At 43.6% G+C, this 20,127-nt stretch overlaps 1 protein-coding gene across 2 annotated transcripts in view; it reads left to right on the forward strand.

Annotated features, from left to right (window-relative positions):
* Positions 1–3,429: 3,429 nt before the first annotated feature.
* dyrk3 (dual specificity tyrosine phosphorylation regulated kinase 3) overlaps positions 3,430–20,127 on the forward strand; it is a 43,696-nt gene continuing 26,998 nt past the window's right edge. For both annotated transcript variants that reach the window (XR_014613578.1, XM_084166829.1), the window contains exons 1-2: positions 3,430–4,579; positions 19,202–19,311. Coding sequence is in view for 1 of the 2 variants with exons in the window: in XM_084166829.1 (XP_084022955.1) it covers positions 4,537–4,579; positions 19,202–19,311 (153 nt within the window). In the remaining variant the exon portion in view is untranslated. The remainder of the gene's footprint in view (positions 4,580–19,201; positions 19,312–20,127) is intronic.

Consider the following 20,127-nt stretch of genomic DNA (forward strand, 5'->3'; position numbering starts at 1 on the left):
AAGTAAAGAGTGCTGATTTTATCGCCATTCAAGCTGACGAGACGACTGACGTTTCCACCCACTGCCAGTTGGTGCTTGTGATACGCTACATCGATGCTAAAAGTAACGTCCAAGAGCGTTTTTTCGAGTTCATTTTGATCGAGAACGCAACCGCCGACACCATCGCTACAGCGCTGCTGGAGAGGCTCAGCACCATACTCTCACATGGACAAAAGGCCAAACTTATTGCCCAGGCTTACGACGGAGCAAGTGTGATGAGGGGAGCCACCGGCGGAGTGCAGCGTAAAATAGTGGATGTGTACGAAAATGCGCACTACGTCCACTGCTATGCACATCAGCTGAACCTCATCATGCAGCAGGCTACTTCACGCATCCCCAGGATCGGCACTTTCTTTTCCGACCTTGCAGGATTTTCTGCTTTCTTCTCCAGGTCTCCCAAGCGAACCACCGTGCTTGACGAAGTGGTTGCGCATAGACTCCCCAGAGCCTCTACAACACGGTGGAACTTCCACAGTCGCGCTGTAAACACTGTGTACGAGTACAGGGATGACCTCCTAACGTGTTTCCAGACCATCAGAGACTCTGGGAACTTTGATGCCCCGACTGTCAGAGAGGCGGGGGGCTTTGTGAGGATGCTCGAAGACGAGGCTTTCTGTTTTTTCCTGGCACTGTTCCACAAGATCATGCCAAATGTGGACATGCTTTTCAGCCAGCTGCAGAAGAGGAACATCGACCCTGTCTTCATTAAAGCACTTGTCCAGAGGTTCACAGACAGCATGCTAACAATCAGGTAAATAACTATATTTACTATTGGCTGATAAAGATGTTGTTAGAAAGATGAATAGTTCACTTACAACAGTTTAAAAGCCTAAATGTGTCTGGTCATCAAAGTGAGTGATTATCATAGAGCCGTCACAATTATATTTGTTTTAGTATTTTAAAAGGAAAGAGAAGACACAATCAGACGTTGATAATAATGCAGGAAAGTACTACACAGTTTGTAATAATTATTCAGGTGTCCACCAGGTCAATTTCTAGAAGAGGCCTAGTTGTTATTGAAGATTAACTTTATTGCTAAGTGCACAGCAGAACAAAATGATGTTGCATCCCTCTCACAAATGTAATAGAAAAAGGCTTTAAAACGTAATAACATCAGTTAATTATGTACATCACAGGTTAAAAGCAGTTACTAGACATAGTTTGTGTGTATATACACACTATCTGTCTGTCTGTCTGTCTGTCTGTCTGTCTATATATATATATATATATATATATATATATATATATATATATATATATATATAAAAGTCACTGGTTGTGTGTTGAGGGGGAATTACAGTGAGTTAAGAAGTCTGATTGCAAGTTATCAAATTAAACTTTATTTTTTGGACCCAGGGCCTCAATTCCCTCTTTGTGTGGGGACAGCGCATCTGACGAGCAGCAACAGCCCATCAAGCGACGGAGGATGCTGGGACCAGGAGAACAACAGAGGTTGGCTATAGAGGTAAGTTGTGATGTAATTGTCAGTGTTTCCCCCTAGAACTTTTTTCAGGCCTGGTAGTATGTAGCCAAAACCCTGAACAATCAGCACCTTGGTAATCATATACTTGAGTTGGACATAGGCATGTGTCAGTCAGGATCACTTGCATCAAAATAGCTTAATTGCAAATTAAAGCTGATGATGTATCTTTTACAGGTATGTGATACCATCCTGAGTCATGCCAAAGAGAGGTTCTCCTTCACCCAGCACCTCATCAGCGCAACACTATTGCACGGAGAGTTGTTCCCACAACACAGTGTGAAGTTCCCCGATACAGCGCTTGAAACAACCGTGGAGGCGTACCCCATGTTGAACAAGGCCAAGCTCAAAACCGAACTGTCCCTCATCTATGAGAACAGTGAGTTCAAGGCTTGTAGTGGTGCAGTGCCCCTGTACCAGTTCTTCATGGAGAACAACCTTCAGAGCACTTTCACAGAGACTGCCAGCCTCCTCAAGATCCTCATCACCACACCCATGACAACTGCTGAGTCAGAAAGGTGCTTCTCTACACTGAAAAGGATCAAGACCTTCCTGAGAAACAGCATGACACAGGATCGCCTGAACGCTCTGGCCATGCTCTCCATGGAGAAGAAACTTGTCAGGGACATTCCTGACTTTAATCAAAGGGTCATTGAGAGGTTTGCCACTCAGAAGGACAGACGGGCAAAATTCCTGTACAAATAAGATGACAGACACACACACACAGAGCAGCTCTGGCCGCATGTTTCTTTGTATATAGTTGACCTTAGCATAAAAAATCCAGTTATATATGGTACTCTAGAAAGTCTTAATAGTGTCTTTGCTAATATTACTGTATATATGTTGTTTTGTATCAATTAATTGTTGCAGTTCTGGAGCACATTAACAATTAGTCACATTTAGTATGATCATAAAATACTGTATGCTATTCTTCCAGTCAAAGGTTTGAGTTCATCCACTTGATATCCATTTCTATATTATACATCCTTTTATACAGTGTAAGATTTCCTATAAACTTTATAATAATTTCATGTTATTGTCCACTTTCCACTCTGTTCTGACAGCATGCCTGTTGCGTTGCCTGTTTACTACCAATGGTGAAAAGTTCACTTTAAATGCAAATGAAAGGCTTGGGTTTGTGTAATATGTTTTTGTGTAAGAATGCCTCAACTTTTTTATATTGGCATTAAATAATTACTGAATGTTTCACTGAGCACTGCTGTCCTGCAGTTTGTGTTAAAATATATCGCGATGGTTACAGGAAAAAAAAAGTATGGCACAGCCCCACCGAGAATATTTTTCACCAGCCGCCACTGGAACTATTGAACATTCAGGGTCCTGAGTGTACGAGTAGAATCCAGTTGAAGGCACACTATTTTGAAAATGGTTTTATGTGAAAGCACACATTCTGCATTGTTGTTCTAATAATTAGTTTTTGAAGAATAGTCAAACAGGGTAGGAAGGTATAAAATTCGAACCTGGTATTCCAACTGATTATGGACTATTAAAGCCACAGTTTCCCGCTGCGCCACGGACTTTTTATGAAAATTATGGGAGGAAACATGAATCTTACAAGCTCGTATTGCTGACCAGGAGATGTCACTAATACGCATTGTGAACCGCTAATGAAGGTCCGAGTAATGAACCGTTATCCGGCACAATTTGGTGAAAGCTCCGAAGCCTTCAGAAAGCCTCGGATTCCCATCACTACGTACACGCATCGTTATCCGTCTTCTTGTTTGATGTAGCCAGGATATCTGTTGGCCACGACATGTGGGCACCACTGGATCGGAACAACAATGGACCGTTGGGAAACACCCTGTCACTTTGAGCCAAGATGGCGCTGCTTTAACCCCGCCTGTTTTATGACGCTACGGCGAAGACGCCCTTAGAAACAAAACCAGACAATCACATCGAAATAGGACCTCCTGCAGCTGGCAAGACGGGTTAAAAACATTCTCGTTTTTTAACGGCTCTAACGCACTGAGGACCTATAATATCCTCCCGAAAGAGATGCCAGCGCCTTTGAATTCTGCGCGAACGGGGCTTTGCCCAGAGTTGAGGTAGCTAGCTAGCTAACCGACGATAACCCAGAGTTGAGGTAGCTAGCTAACCGACGATAACCCAGAGTTGAGGTAGCTAGCTAGCTAACCGACGATAACCCAGAGTTGAGGTAGCTAGCTAACCGACGGTAACCCAGAGTTGAGGTAGCTAGCTAACCGACGGTAACCCAGAGTTGAGGTAGCTAGCTAACCGACGGTAACCCAGAGTTGAGGTAGCTAGCTAGCTAACTAGCCGACGATAACCCAGAGTTGAGGTAGCTAGCTGGCTAACCGACGATAACCCCTCTCAAGCGAAAACAGCTTCCCAAGCATTCCGGAAGGAGGACGAATCGTGGGCTGATCGAAGCAGAAGCTCACTAGTCCACATTAGCCAACTAGTCAGTCCACCTCAAGTACACTCGAGTTTTATTCCTTTGGGGATGGTTCTCTGGGTGGATATAATAATCAACCGACAGAGAGAGGCGAGGGCCACACGGGTCATACAGCCAAGCTGTAATTTTGGGACTCGAACTATTTTGTGACAGCGGGAGTAATTTAGCGGACGTGTGTTTTTGTGGCTGTGCTAACGTTAGCTGACGGAAACGAGAAACGACCCCCATCGCTGGAACTTTTCCAGACTGCAGGGCAAAGCCATGGTTTTAGGACGAGAGCAGGGTCAGATTGTGTAGGTAGGTAGAGAGTCCTAGCTAGAATATTAAGTTGAGAAAGTGAGGAAAGCTATATTAAACCAACTTATGTAGCTAAATTTCATCCAACGAAGTTGGCTAGCAGGGGATATCTTGGATCCCTTTAGCTAGCTACACGAGCACGAATTGCAAATGTTACAAGCTGCCCTCTTGTACAGTATTTTATTATAACTAGCCTTGGCTAGTTTCTTTTTTACATTTGGAGTTGTTTTTACTAAAGCTTTTTTACTTCCACCTCGGATGCTGGCATCAACTTTAAACTGCAATCATGATGATATTACAGAGAAAACCAGAAGGTCCCATAACAGCAGGTAATTAACTGATTATAACTGGCTTCGTACTATATTGTACTATACTATATTGTACTATATTCTAATATACTTACTGTAACGTTACATTAATGACCTCAAAGCAAATTGTATTTGTCACATGCGCCGATTACAACTGGTGTAGACTTTACCGTGAAATGCTCGCTTACCAGCCCTTCCCAACGATGCAGAGTTTACAAATAAAAATAAAATAGTAATACAATAACATACACAAGAATGGAGCTATATACTGGCAGTACCAGATCAATGTGCAGAGGTACGAGGTATTTGAGGTAGATATGTACATGAATCCAGGGTAAAGTGACTAGGCATCAGGATAGATAATAATAAGGTATTTGAGGTAGATATATACATGAATCCAGGGTAAAGTGACTAGGAATCAGGATAGATAATAACTAACTCTGCTGATGTGATTTCGCACAGTGGCATAATTTGTTAGCTAGCCATTTTGTTGAATGCAAATGTATCATTTGTCCCTGAATTATTTGGTTTCTATGGTTCGAGACGACAGTTGATCATCTCAAATAGCCTGGGAGTCAAGGACTGTTGCTTACTTGAAAATACACTACATGACCAAAAGTATGTGGACACCTGCTCAACGAACATCTCATTCTAAAATCATGGTCATTAATATGGAGTTGGTCCCCCCTTTGCTGCTATAACAGCCTCCACTCTTCTGAGAAGGATTTCCACTAGAGGTTGGAACATTGCTGCGGGGACTTGCTTCCATTAAGCCACAAGAGCATTAGTGAGATCGGGTAATGATGTTGGGCGATTAGGCCTGGCTCGCAGTCGGCGTTCCAATTCATCCCAAAGGTGTTTGATGGGGTTGAGGTCAGAGCTATGTGCAGCCCAGTCAAGTTCTTCCACACCAATCTCGACAAACCAGTTCTGTATGGACCTCGCTTTGTGCTGAAAAAGGAAACGGCCTTCCCTAAACTGTTGCCACAAAGTTGGGAGCACAGAATCGTCTAGAATGTCATTGTATGCTGTAGCATTAAGATTTCCCTTCACTGGAACTAAAGGGCGTAGCCCGAACCATGAAAAACAGCCCCAGACCATTATTCCTCCTCTACCAAACTTTACAGTTGGCACTATGCATTGGGGCAGGTAGTGTTCTCTTGGCATCCGCCAAACCCAGATTCGTCCGTCGGACTGCCAGACGGTGAAGCTTGATTCATTACTCCAGAGAACGCGTTTCCACTGCTCCAGAGTCCAATGGCGGCGAGCTTTACACCACTCCAGCCGACGCTTGGCATTGCGCATGGTGATCTTAGGCTTGTGTGCGCCTGCGCGGCCATGGAAACCCATTTCATGAAGCTCCCGACGAACAGTTCTTGTGCTGACGTTGCTTCCAGAGGCAGTTTGGAACTCCGTAGTAAGTGTTGCAACCGAGGACAGAAGATTTTTACGCACTTCTGCACTCGGCGGTCCCGTTCTGTGAGCTTGTGTGGCCTACCACTTCACGGCTGAGCCGTTGTTGCTCCTAGACGTTTCCACTTCACAATAACAGCACTTACAGTTGACTGGGACAGCTCTAGCAGGGCAGACATTTGACGAACTGACTTGTTGGAAAGGTGGCATCCTATGACGGTGCCACGCTGAAAGTCACTGAACTCTTTAGTAAGGCCATTGTACTGCCAATGTTTGTCTATGGAGATTGCATTGCTGTGTGCTCAATTGTATACACCTGCCAGCAACAGGTGTGACTGAAATAGCCTAAACTACTAGGTGTCCACATACCTTTGTGTATATAGTGTATCCCCCCCCCCCATCACTCACAGGCAGACAGACGGGTAGCCTGAAGACCCAACAGTTTAATTATTTAGTCTAAGACGTTGGGCGAGGGAGGTTCTAAGCTGACATATTACATTGTTTTAAGATGGTCATATTATGGTTCATTTGGCTATTTTAATTTTAGGACCCCTTTAGGTATCCCCCAAAAATATAAAACAATTATTTGATAAATATTGATGTTTGCCTTTACTACTAAAGCCTGTAGAAACACATTGAATAACATTCAGAAATGGCAAAAAGGAAAGTCAAAAAATGAATCATTAGAAACAAGGTTTTGAAGTGTCTGCCCTAACTCTAGGAGATATAAAAACAACTCAGAAAATATATATACAGTGCATTCGGAAAGTATTCAGACACCCTGACATTTTCCACATTTTGTTACAGCCTTATTCTAAAATTGATTTATTAAATGTTTTCCCTCATCAATCTACACACAATACCCCATAATGACAAAGCAAAACAGGTTTTTAGAAATGTTTGCAAATTTATTAAAAATAATAATAAATGAAATCACATTTACATAAGTATTCAAACCCTTTACTCAGTACTTTGTTGAAGCACCTTTAGCAGCGATTACAGCCTCGAGTCTTCTTGAGTATGACGCTACAAGCTTGGCACACCTGTATTTGGGGAGTTTCTCCCATTCCTCTCTGCAGATCCTCTCAAGCTCTATTAGGTTGGATGGGGAGCGTCGCTGCACAGCTATTTTCAGGTCTCTCCAGAGATGTTTGATCGGGTTCAAGTCCGGGCTCTGGCTGGGCCACTCAAGGACATTCAGAGACTTGTCCCTGACTAGTCTCCCAGTCCCTGCCGCTGAAAAACATCCCCACAGCATGATGCTGCCACCACCATGCTTCACCGTAGGGATTGTGCTAGGTTTCCTCGAGACGTGACGTTTTGCATTCAGGCCGAAGAGTTCAATCTTGGTTTCATCAGGCCAGAGAATCTTATTTATCATGGTCTGAGAGTCCTTTAGGTGCCTTTTGTCAAACTCAAAGGTGGCTGTCATATGCCTTTTACTGAGGAGTGGCTTCCGTCTGGCCACTCTACCATAAAAGCCTGATTGGTGGAGTGCTGCAGAGATGGTTATCCTTCTGGAAGTTTCTCCCAGCTCCATAGAGGAACTCTGGAGCTCTGCCAGAGTGACCATCGGGTTCTTGGTCACCTCCCTGACCAAGGTCCTTCTCCCCCGATTGCTCAGTTTGGCCGGGCGGCCAGCTCTAGGAAGAGTCTTGGTGGTTCCAAACTTCCATTTAAGAATGATGGGGCCACTGTGTTCTTTGAGACTTTCAATGCTGCAGACATTTTTTGGTACCTTTCCCCAGATCTGTGCCTCGACACAATCCTGTCTCAGAGCTCTACGGACAATTCCTTCGACCTCATGGATTGGTTTTTGCTCTGACATGCACTGTCAACTGTGGGACCTTATATAGACAGGTGTGTGCTTTTCCAAATCATGTCAAATCAATTGAATTTATCAAGTTGTAGGAACATCTGAAGGATGATCAATGGAAACAGGATGCACCTGAGCTCAATTTCGAGTCTCCTAGCAAAGGGTCTGAATACTTATATAAATACATGTTTTAATACATTTGCAAACATTTCTAAAAACCTGTTTTCACTGTCATTATGGGGTATTGTGGGTAGACTTATAAAAAAAATAAAAAAAATATTTTCATTAATTTTAGAATAAGGCCGTAACGTAACAAAATGTGGAAAAAGTCAAGGGGTCTGAATACTGTCTGAATACACTGTATATTCTTATTTGTATTTTATTTTTCCAATTTCCCCTTTTCCCATTTTATTGTATCACAAAGTGTAATGGATTTCTACTATGGTTCAGTTGGGAGCGGTAATGCAACATATTGGATGCCCACCGCCGTTAAACTCCACCGAAGAGGAATGGGATAGAATTCTTCGTCAGGCAGAAATTAGTGTTTGGATCAGGAAAGTTAATAATTTGATTAACATTCTGTCTTTAGAGCTTGTGAGATGAAATTTTCCAAACAAATGTAAGGCATTAATCTTAGACTGTGAATCAGAGGTATCGCAGTCTTATTGCCAGGCAGACCAGGGCTCGAAGGTGACCTTTTTTCTCTAGGGGCACTGGTGCTCCCAAATTACAATTTTAGGTAGCACAGCAAAAATATTTAGGAGCATATGCCCTCAAATGGTAGCACTGTAGAGCCCTTCAGACTATGATGTCATAATAGATTTGATCAGTTCCATTCAGTCGAGGGTAAACAAGTTGTTTTCTGACAGCTGCAACTTTTGTGTCCATCGATCAGACAGACACGAGACTCCCGCCTGTCTGTAAGTACACTACTCCAGAGCCCGTCAACACTGGAACAAGTGCTGAACTTATGTTTGTTTGCAGGTCTTCGCATAGTATATTTTTAATTGGATTTTATTTTTATTTGCCATTTTTATTTAGCTAACTAGGCCAGTCAATAGTATCTCAGTAGTTCTGTAGGAACAGACAGGCAGTCTAGCCAGTTCTAGTTTAGATACCCGAGATGTATTACTGTGGAGTTGAGTCAGCTACAGTCTAGCCAGCTGTTAGTCGGGGTTATAACACATGATCTGACACGTTTGTAGAGTGTTTCCCTTCCCTCTACACTCTCTGTGGCGTGTCCCTCCTGGACCACCACCTCCTTACACAGACACGGGGTGTGTGTTTGCTAACTAGCTAGGTTTTTCCATAACAGTGCCATTCACGTGAAATTGACGTCAACCCTGTTGGTTTGAGTGGTGTTATGGGGTGGTTTCAGTAGTAATGTTTGGGGCCAGAGTGAATGTGAATACTGTGGGTAAAGTGCTGAACCCAAAGATTTTAACTCCGCTCTCATGCAGGCTGTGTGTGTGTGTACTTTACCCCCCCCCCCACCCCCCACCCCCCACCCAGAGCCCGTCTGTTGACACTGCAAGACAGAGGACAGGAGCCTGGCGACACAGCTCTGTGGGCTAACGCTAACTAACCCTACAGCTCTCTATGGGCTAACACTAGCTAACATAGATCTCTGTGGGCTAACGCTAACTAACCCTACAGCTCTCTATGGGCTAACACTAGCTAACATAGATCTCTGTGGGCTAACGCTAACTAACCCTACAGCTCTCTATGGGCTAACACTAGCTAACATAGATCTCTGTGGGCTAACGCTAACTAACCCTACAGCTCTCTATGGGCTAACACTAGCTAACATAGATCTCTTAGGGCTAACGCTAACTAAACTGATAGCAACACACTGATGTCCGTTTCACTAACGCTAACTTAGCGACACAGCTATCTATGGAGCTAACGCTAACTAGATACACAGCTCTCTATGAGGCTGATGCTAGCTAGATACACAGCTCTCTATGGGGCTGATGCTAGCTAGCTGCACAGCTCTCTATGGGGCTGATGCTAGCTAGATACACAGCTCTCTATGGGGCTGACGCTAGCTAGATACACAGCTCTCTATGGAGCTGACGCTAGCTAACACAGCTTTCTATGGGGCTGACGCTAGCTAGATACACAGCTCTCTATGGGGCTGATGCTAATTAAGATTGCTCTCTTAGGGCTAACACTAACTAACCTGTTCAAACCAAATTCAATTTTATTTTTATTGGTTTGGGATTTTTATAATTTTACTCTCAATATTACAATTATTCAGAGGAAACAACGAAAAGGGATGTTCTGATGTCAAGACTTAAATCACCTCAGAACGTTTTTTGACTTCTGGGAGAGAGAAAAACAAATATTTTAGATTTTTTAGTGTAGTTCCCCTTTAATTGTGCATCTAGGAAGAGAGGAACGTGTCGGTCTAGTGACCTTTCTGCTGTTAGGCCTACTGCTGCAGCACATGTCATGGCAAGAGTTTGCAAAACAATGGCCACCCAATTGAAACAAATAATCATGATATAGTTCTGTCAGGTAAGCCTACTTTGCAGTTAACATTTAATTGAGAAGGTTTTCGGGGAAAATCATTAGCATCGCTAACTGGCTACATACGGAGTGATAGGCAAACACGTGCACCATACAGACAGACAGGCAATATTGCTAAAAATTAATTGAAAGATATTGTGTTATGTTAGTGGGATAATGTCAATGTGGCTTTGATTGGAAAATAGCCGGGATCTTTGAAACAGCTTGTGATGGAAAAATGCATGTACTTTCAGAATTGATTGGCGAGCTACTTCTAGGTGGGCTGCGGACTACTGGTAGCTGGGGATCTACCTGTTGGAGACCCCTGGTCTATGGGTTAATGCTAGCAGGAGAATTCCTCATCTCTCTATTAGCTAATGCTAACTAGCCCCATAGCTCTCTATGGGCTAATGCTAACTCCACAGCTCCCTATGGGCAAATGCTAACTTGCCCTACATCTCTATGGGTTGGTGATAGCAGGCTAAATCTAGCAGGCTAACCCCACAGCTCTCTATGGGTTAACGCGATTACTAGCATGAACCGGCTAACCCCATTCACAGCCCAGACTGGCTTAGCCAGGTGCTTAAGGTTGCCAGAGAGCCAGTGTTGCTGAAAGTGGTAGGCCTATTATTGGCTTATTAATGGGGCTAGCAGATGCTACTATGACGGCAGCATCTTTCCGCTTGTCTGTCTGTCCACCATTTTGTTCTGTCCATCCATGTCGAAGTGTTTCGTTCTGACACAGGTGTGAATAGAAATAGAATCATTAATACGGAAGGGATCTGATAACCGGAAAGGGTCTGATTTATGATATGCCACAGTGTGTGACCTTAGACCTGTACACAGAGGAGGTGCTATTGGAGGGGGAGCTACAGGCCTGGAATTTCGTGATTTTAGGAGTAAAGGCCATTTGGCCTTTAACCCTTAGCCTACAATTTCTGCAGCCCCCGGGGGAAATCTAATTAACGTAAGAAAAAAAATCCCCATCAAATACTGTCTGTTTAAGCTGGAGATATCTGTTGTTTTGCATGGGGCTGCGTCTCAATCCTCCGATGAGGCCCTTTTAGCATCTGTGGTGAAAGGTGACAGAGCTAGAGCGGTGTTTGTCAGACCATGAGACATCCTGAAAATGGGTCTTCTCGCGAAAACGTCTGTAGCCTCCGAACGGTTTGGCCTACGAACTGCCACTCTATGGAAAGATGAGACTCACGAACACAATGGTGTTCTCCGTTTTGCTCTACGACCCCCACAAGCGTCACAGGACTCATCTGAAGTTGGTACAGCCGATCTGCCAGCTTCTGTCTGTAGCGTCCGAACAGTTTGGGCTACACACTAATATGACCCCTCTGTGGAAAGGTGAGGCTTGTTTTGCTCTAGGACGCCCACAGGCCTCACAAAACTGAAGTCTGAAAGTCCCCGGTACCAGTAAAGAGGTGCCCGATCTGCCAGGCCCCCAAGGCCATCTGCCGGGCCCCCAAGGCCATCTGCCGGGCCCCCAAGGCCATCTGCCAGGCCCCCAAGGCCATCTGCCAGGGGGACAAGAGAAACATAAGTGTATGTAAATGTACATAAATAATGATGCTACTTATCGAAGTGCAGGTGATAGCCTAGGTGTATTGGCTACAGCCTGTCATGGTCCAGACTGATCCTGACAGGAGAGAGGCGCCTGAAAATCTAACAAAACTTTAAAGCAACTTTTAATTAATCAATGTTTGACAAATATAATGTAGGACCATTATTACTATCTAGAGGCTTGATTCTGTCGACATACTCGAGGCACTGTTCCTTCCGATAGGAGAGAAATGCCAGTGCCTGCAACATCGCCCACCTTGCAATCTGAACGGACGCAGTTAACATTTTGAAACTGTTTAACCATAAACATAATTGTTAAAACCTAAAATGTTTTTTTTGTGTCATTTTACGAGGCATGTCTTACCGTGTTCCTACCATAGGAATGTTAATGGGATTCTTTTATTAACACTTCCTCATATGTCATTGAAACCAGTATTTCTCTCAGGATCTCAGGTTCGTTCTCCAGCAGCCAAAGACACAATCCATATTAATATCCATATCATATTAATAACCCAAGCTAGGTCCTGTTGGGTTGATGTGTGTTTATCTTGAGGTGGTTAGTAGTGAAACTGGAGCTAGGGCCTGTTAGGTTGATGTGTGTTTGTCTTGAGGTGGTTAGTAGTGAAACTGGAGCTAGGGCCTGTTAGGTTGATGTGTGTTTGTCTTGAGGTGGTTAGTAGTGAAACTGGAGCTAGGGCCTGTTAGGTTGATGTGTGTTTGTCTTGAGGTGGTTAGTAGTGAAACTGGTCTGCTGTGAGGTAGAGCTTTGTGTTTATCATTCAGGATGTCAGTCAGTGTGTCAGTTAATGTCCTGATCTTCTCTCTTCCACCTAGCTGTTACTTAGGTCTTCTATTCATTAGCCTACCAGGATTGTTCAGGTCTTACCAGGATTGTTCAGGTCTTACCAGGATTGTTCTGGTCTAGGTCTTACCAGGATTGTTCTGGTCTTACCAGGACTGTTCAGGCCTTACCAGGATTGTTCTGGTCTAGGCCTTACCAGGATTGTTCTGGTCTAGGCCTTACCAGGATTGTTCTGGTCTAGGCCTTACCAGGATTGTTCTGGTCTAGGTCTTACCAGGATTGTTCTGGTCTAGGTCTTACCAGGATTGTTCTGGTCTAGGTCTTACCAGGATTGTTCTGGTCTAGGCCTTACCAGGATTGTTCTGGTCTAGGCCTTACCAGGATTGTTCTGGTCTAGGCCTACACTGAGTGTACAAACAGTAAGGACACCTGCTCTTTCTATGACAGACTGACCAGGTGAAAGCTATGATCCCTTATTGATGTCACTTGTTAAATCCACTTAAATCAGTCTAAATGAAGGGGAGGAGACGGGTTAAATAAGTATTTTTAAGCATTGAGACATGGATTGTGTATGTGTGCCATTCAGAGGGTGGATGGGCAAGACAAAAGGTTGAAGTGCCTTTGAACGGGGTATGGTAGTAGGTGCCAGGTGCACTTTTCTTTGTCAAGAACTGCAACGCTGATGGGTTTTTCAAGCTCAACAGTTTCCCGTGTGTATTAAGAATGGTCCACCACCCAAAAGACATCCAGCCAACTTGACACGACTATGGGAAGCATTGGAGTCAACATGGGCCAGCATCCCTTTGGACAGGGCTCAAAATTAAGGGCGTCCCAGGGACAATACAATAAAAAAAAATTGTTTCATCTGTGATATTTTGGTTAAAAGATTAAATTAAACAATACAATACCAAATTAGTTCTTACTAGTAATACATTTATTGTTTTAGGAACATTACAAAGCATGCTCAACTGTTTTTTTGTGTTTTGTTGGTGTAATTTTAACAACAACAAAAATATTTGGGCTGGTAAAAAAAATCTGAGTGGCTGGTAGATTTTTAAATATACCTGCCACAGTGGCTGGTGGACCAAAAAAAAAAGTAAATTTTAGGCCCTGGCTGTTAGCAAGTGGGGACTGAAGAGGGAAGGGGAAGCAGAGAAAGTGAAGGCTGGGGCACACACACAAAATGGTATATTGTTGTTTAGTGGGGCAGCTGGTGGTGGAATGGAATGTCTCTAACTGAAGTGTATTCAGTAACCAGTTCACAAAATCAAATTAAATTTGTCACGTAAACATGTTTAGCAGATGTTATTGTGGGTGTAGCGAAATGCTTGTGTCCCTAGCTCCAACAGTGCAGTATATCTAACAATTCACAACAATACACAACCTAAAAGTAAAAGAATGGAATTAAGGAATATATAAATATTATAAATATTAGGATGAGCAATGTCGGAGGTGCATAAACTAAAATACAGTAGAATACAGTATTGACGTGACTTACTTTAATGTATGACTGTTATTTATCAAATCACCTAACTATGTTTAATTGTCACTCGATTAAATTAATCATGTAACAATTAACTCATACACAAAAAATGTATGCACACATGACTGTAAGTCGCTTTGGATAAAAGCGTCTGCTAAATGGCATATTATTATTATAACTCATTAGGAATTTGGGGCACCACGGAAGAAGTTGTTTAACGAGTTACCATCTCCTGAATTAAACTCTTAGAAGATATATATATATATATATATATATATACACTACCGTTCAAAAGTTTGGGGTCACTTAGAAATGTCCTTGTTTTCGAAATAAAAATCTTCAGTTTCTTGGCAATTTCTCGCATGGCCCGATTTCTCAGAACAAGAAGAGACTGACGAGTTTCAGAACAAAGTTCTTTGTTTCTGGCCATTTTGATCCTGTAATCGAACCCACAATTGCTGATACTCCAGATACCCAACAAGTCTCATAAAGGCCAGTTTTATTGCTTCTTTAATCAGCACATTTTTCAGCTGTGCTAACATAATTGCAAAAAGGGTTTCTAATGATCAATTAGCCTTTTAAAATGATAAACTTGGATTAGCAAACACAATGTGCCATTGGAACACAGGACTGATCGTTGCTGATAATGGGCCTCTGTACGCATATGTAGATATTCAATTAAAAATCAGCCGTTTCCAGCTACAATAGCCATTTACAACAATTAACAATGTCTACACTGCATTTCTGATAAATTTGATGTTATTTTAATGGACAAAAAAATTGCTTTTCTTTAGAAAACAAGGATATTTCTAAGTGTCCTCAAGCTTTTGAACGGTAGTGTGTGTGTGTGTGTGTGTTATATACCGATAAGTCACTTATTAAATAATTACCTCTTATCAGTCTCATTCTGAACGTCACATAATCTTTGAACCTGCAAGAAACGTAACCTTATTGATGAATCAGCAATACACAAATTGGCTTAATTATTGATTTACTAACTAAATAATAACACAATACAAACACACAGGTTATTCATTACTAACGTAATAAAATGAAAACAGGTCCCCAGTGGACTGGACTAACAATAGCATGAATGCTTGGGTAGAAGGAGGGTCAGAGTGGAAGGGGGAGACAGAGATTCAAACTATCGTGGTTACTTAGGAAACTACGTTCACGGAAATACAAATGCTTAAAACCCTAATAATAATCGCTCATTCGGATTAGAAATGCAACATGTATTTACGTGTAGCTGTCCTTGATAGTTGAGTTGATGATGTAGGACTCTGGTTTACTCACCAGAGATCCCAATGTCCTTGGTAGAGTTTCTGGTCATAGTTGTGGTTAGAATTGATACTTCACATGTACCAGCGGTTGTCCTTCCCAACTCGTGTCTTTAGTGAAAGTTCTCTAGACGACTTTACATGCCAGCTGCAGACTGAGATGATGAGGTCTAGTGCATTGTCTCCTTCTTCACCTCGTGTAGAGGTTGAGAGTTTCAGAGTTTCTCCATTTGAAACGTGTGGACTAACGTCTCACGTTTTCTGGTCTTTCTGATCGAACCATTTTGTAACGTGTAGCTTCAGCTTCACGCTTCTTGGTCTTGTAGAAATTCAACCATTTGCAACGTTTAGCTCACGCTTCACGTCTGCTGGTCTTGTAGAGTGTCAACCATTTTAAGCCGTGGGCTTCCTGGTCTGAGGTGAATTTGTTTTTCAAGGCTTTTTATGCACTCCGGGTAAAAGGGGCGTTCCATCATGTTTGTGCTCATCTGGGCGTGGCCGCTGACTGAGAACAAATCAATATGGAAAACAATCATCTAATCTAAAATGCTAAAATCACATTTGTTTTTTTTCACAAAAGTATTATTATACTTAATCATTATTTTATACAACATTTAGATGCAAACCTCATAACTGGGAAGTGTACACCCCCAGAGATACAGTTATGTTGTTCCACCGTCTTTAATGACATCACAACTTAGTAATGAATTCGACATGATTGTTCTTTATGTCCCAACCACATTCTTTTAAGTAGGAATATTGTTTCATTATCCACTTTTGGATGTTGGCGTCTTGGCGGGAAGACTTCCTTTGCCTCACAGGGAAATTCCCTCTCCCAATACTGCATTGCACGGAAAAGAAAGTTTCTGCTAGGAATTTACAACCGGTCATAAAGCTGACCCCCCCCCAGGAAAGGGGGTGTTCAAACCTTTGCCTAGCCGGCATATTTGATCCTCAGCCCATGAGGGCAAGTCATGACAGTATATACATATGAGATGAGTAAAGCAAAAATATGTAAACATTATTAGAGTGACTAGTATTCCATTATTAAAGTGACCGGTGATTTCAAGTCTATGTATATGGGGCAGCAGCCTCTAAGGTGCAGGGTTACGTAACCGGGTGGAAGCCACCTAGCGATGGCTATTTAACAGTCTGATGGCCTTGAGATTGAAGCTGTTTTTCAGTCTCTCGGTCCCAGCTTTGATGCACCTGTACTGACCTCGCCTTCTGGATGATAGCGGGGTGAACAGGCAGTGGCTCGGGTGGTTGTTGTCCTTGATTATCTTTTTGGCCTTCCTGTGACATCGGGTGCTGTAGGTGTCCTAGAGGGCAGGTAGTTTGCCCCCGGTGATGCTTTGGGCGGACCGCACCACCCTCTGGAGAGCCCTGCGGTTGTGGGCGGTGCAGTTGCCGTACCAGGAAGTGATGCAGCCCGACAGGATGCTCTCAATTGTGCGTCTGTAAAAGTTTGTGAGGGTTTTAGGTGCCAAACCAAATTTCTTCAGCCTCCTGAGGTTAGAGGCGCTGTTGCGCCTTCTTCACCACACTGTCTGTGTGGGTGGGCCATTTCAGATCGTCAGTGATGTGTACGCCGAGGAACTTGAAGCTTTCCACCTGCTCCACTGCGGTCCCTTCGATGTGGATAGGGGCGTGCTCCCTCTGCTGTTTCCTGAAGTCCACGACATTGAGGGAGAGGTTATTTTCCTGGCACCACACTCCCAGGGCCCTCACCTCCTCTCTGTAGGCGGTCTTGTCATTGTTGGTAATCAGTGCTACTACTGTTGTGTCGTCTACAAACTTGATGATTTGAGTTGGAGGTGTGCTTGGCCACGCAGTCATGGGTGAACAGGGATTACAGGAGGGGGCTGAGCACACACCCTTGTACGGCCCCTATGTTGATCAGTGTAGTGGAGGTGTTGTTTCCTACCTTCACCACCTGGGGGCGGTCCGTCAGGAAGTCCAGGACCCAGTTGCACAGGGTGGGGTTCAGACCCAGGGCCCCGAGCTTAATGATGAGCTTGGAGGGTACTATGGTGTTGAATGCTGAGCTATAGTCAATGAACAGCATTCTTACAAAGGTATTCCTCTTGTCCAGATGGGATAGGGCAGTGTGAAGTGCGATGGCGATTGCATCGTCTGTGGATCTATTTGAGTGGTAAGCAAATTGAAGTGGGTCTAGGGTGTCAGGTAAGGTAGAGGTGATATGATCCTTAACTAGCCTCTCAAAGCACTTCATGATGACAGAAGTGAGTGCTACGGGGTGATAGTCATTTAGTTCAGTTACCTTTGCTTTCTTGGGTACAGGAACAATGGTGGACATATTTAAGCAAGTGGGGACAGCAGACTGGGATAGGGAGAGATTGAATATGTCCGTAAACACTCCAGCCAGCTGATCTGCACATGCTCTGAGGATGCAGCTAGGGATGCCGTCTGGGCCGGCAGCCTTGCGAGGGTTAACACGCTTAAATGTCTTACTCACGTCGGCCACGGAGAAGGAGAGGCAACAGTCCTTGGTAGCGGGCAGCGTCGGTGGCACTGTGTTATCCTCAAAGCGGGCGAAGAAGGTGTTTTAGCTTTTCCAGAAGCAGGACGTCGGTGTGCGTGACGTGGCTGGTTTTCCCTTTGTAGTCCGTGATTTGTCTGTAGACCCTGCCACATACGTCTCGTGTCAGAGCCGTTGAATTGCGACTCCACTTTGTCTCTGCACTGACGTTTTGCCTGTTTGATTGCCTTACGGAGGGAATAACTACACTGTTTGTATTCTGCCATATTCCCAGTCACCTTGCCATAGTTAAATGCGGTGGTTCGTGCTTTAAGTTTTGCGCGAATGCTGCCATCTATCCACGGTTTCTGGTTAGGGTAGGTTTTTAATAGTCACAGTGGGTACAACATTTCCTATACGCTTCCAAATAAACTCAGTCACCATATCCGTGTATTCGTAGATGTTATTCTCGGAGGCTACCCGGAACAAAACAAACTTGAAGCGTGGATTCCGATTGGTCAAGCCAGTGTTGAATAGTCCTTAGCATGGGTACTTCCTGTTTGAATTTCTGCCTATAGGAAGGGAGGAGCAAAATGGAGTCGTGATCAGATTTGCAGACGGGATGGCGGGGGAGGGCCTTGTAGGCATCCCGGAAGTTGGAGTAGCAACGGTCGAGTGTTTTAGCAGCGCGAGTACTACAGTCAGTGTTGATAGAACTTCGGTAGTGTTTTCCTCAAATTTGCTTTGTTAAAATCCCCAGCAACAATAAATGCAGCCTAAGGATATGTGGTTTCCAGTTTGTTCTCTCAGATATATTGTGTATATATGTGGTTAGCATGTTCAATTAATACATTATACTTACTAATAATGTTATGGACGTTTGTTTTCATTAAGATGCAAAAAGGTTTTATCTTAAATTACAGAAATACACCAATTAAAAGCGCTGCAAATGATCTAGACCCATGTTGGTATATCAACACGTTAAAAAAACATGTATTTTAATTTTGGGGCGGTTCAAGTTCAGTTTGGGACAGTTGAAATTGAACTTTGGGATGGTGAGGAAAAAATGTGACGCGAGTTCTGCCTGTGGAACGCTTTCGACACCTTGTAGAGTCCATGCCCCAACGATTTGAGGCTGTTCTGAGGGAAAAGGTGTACTCTGTGTATCTGTTACTGTTTCAATATGAGAGCTCTTGTAAGACCAATTTATTTATTACAAATGTGTCTGATATGTTGTCAATGAAGTTGTTCCAGAGCGTGACCTCTGACCTGTGTTTCCCCCAGCGCGTCATGGCGACGGCCTCTATGACTCCTACATGAGAGCTGACCACCCACTGAAGGAAGAAGCAGACACACACAGTCCCGCTGGCCTGCCACCGATACCCAAACACACTGTGAGTACACACACACAGACACAGACACACACACAGACACACACACACACAGACACACACACACACAGACACACACACACAGACACACACACACAGACACACACACAGACTAGTATTTGGAAATGACCGTGGGATGGTTTTTCAATACCGTTGAAATTAGTTATTTGAAGTTTTTTTAATACAATTTTTTATATTTGGAGCTACTTTTTAAGTAAATACCTGCAGTCAACGTCACGTGTGCAATACGTTAGGTGATAAAGCAGATTGCGTTCTTAATTTCACCTGTCACATAATTTGTTCATGATGAAGCTTACCGGTAGTCCACAGTCACGTGTTGTTTTGTTTACAAGCACACGATGAAGCATTTCACTGTTAGTCTCCACCTGTTGTTGGGAAGGACCCGTCAGGAAGCATTTCACTGTTAGTCTCCACCTGTTGTTGGGAAGGACCCGTCAGGAAGCATTTCACTGTTAGTCTCCACCTGTTGTTGGGAAGGACCCGTCAGGAAGCATTTCACTGTTAGTCTCCACCTGTTGTTATGAAGGACCCGTCAGGAAGCATTTCACTGTTAGTCTCCACCTGTTGTTATGAAGGACCCGTCAGTAATCATTTCACTGTTAGTCTACACCTGTTGTTATGAAGGACCCGTCAGTAATCATTTCACTGTTAGTCTACACCTGTTGTTATGAAGGACCCGTCAGTAAGCATTTCACTGTTAGTCTACACCTGTTGTTGGGAAGGACCCGTCAGGAAGCATTTCACTGTTAGTCTCCACCTGTTGTTGGGAAGGACCCGTCAGGAAGCATTTCACTGTTA

Source organism: Coregonus lavaretus (genome assembly GCF_964263955.1).
Source record: "Coregonus lavaretus genome assembly, chromosome: 8".
Lineage (NCBI taxonomy): Eukaryota > Metazoa > Chordata > Actinopteri > Salmoniformes > Salmonidae > Coregonus > Coregonus lavaretus.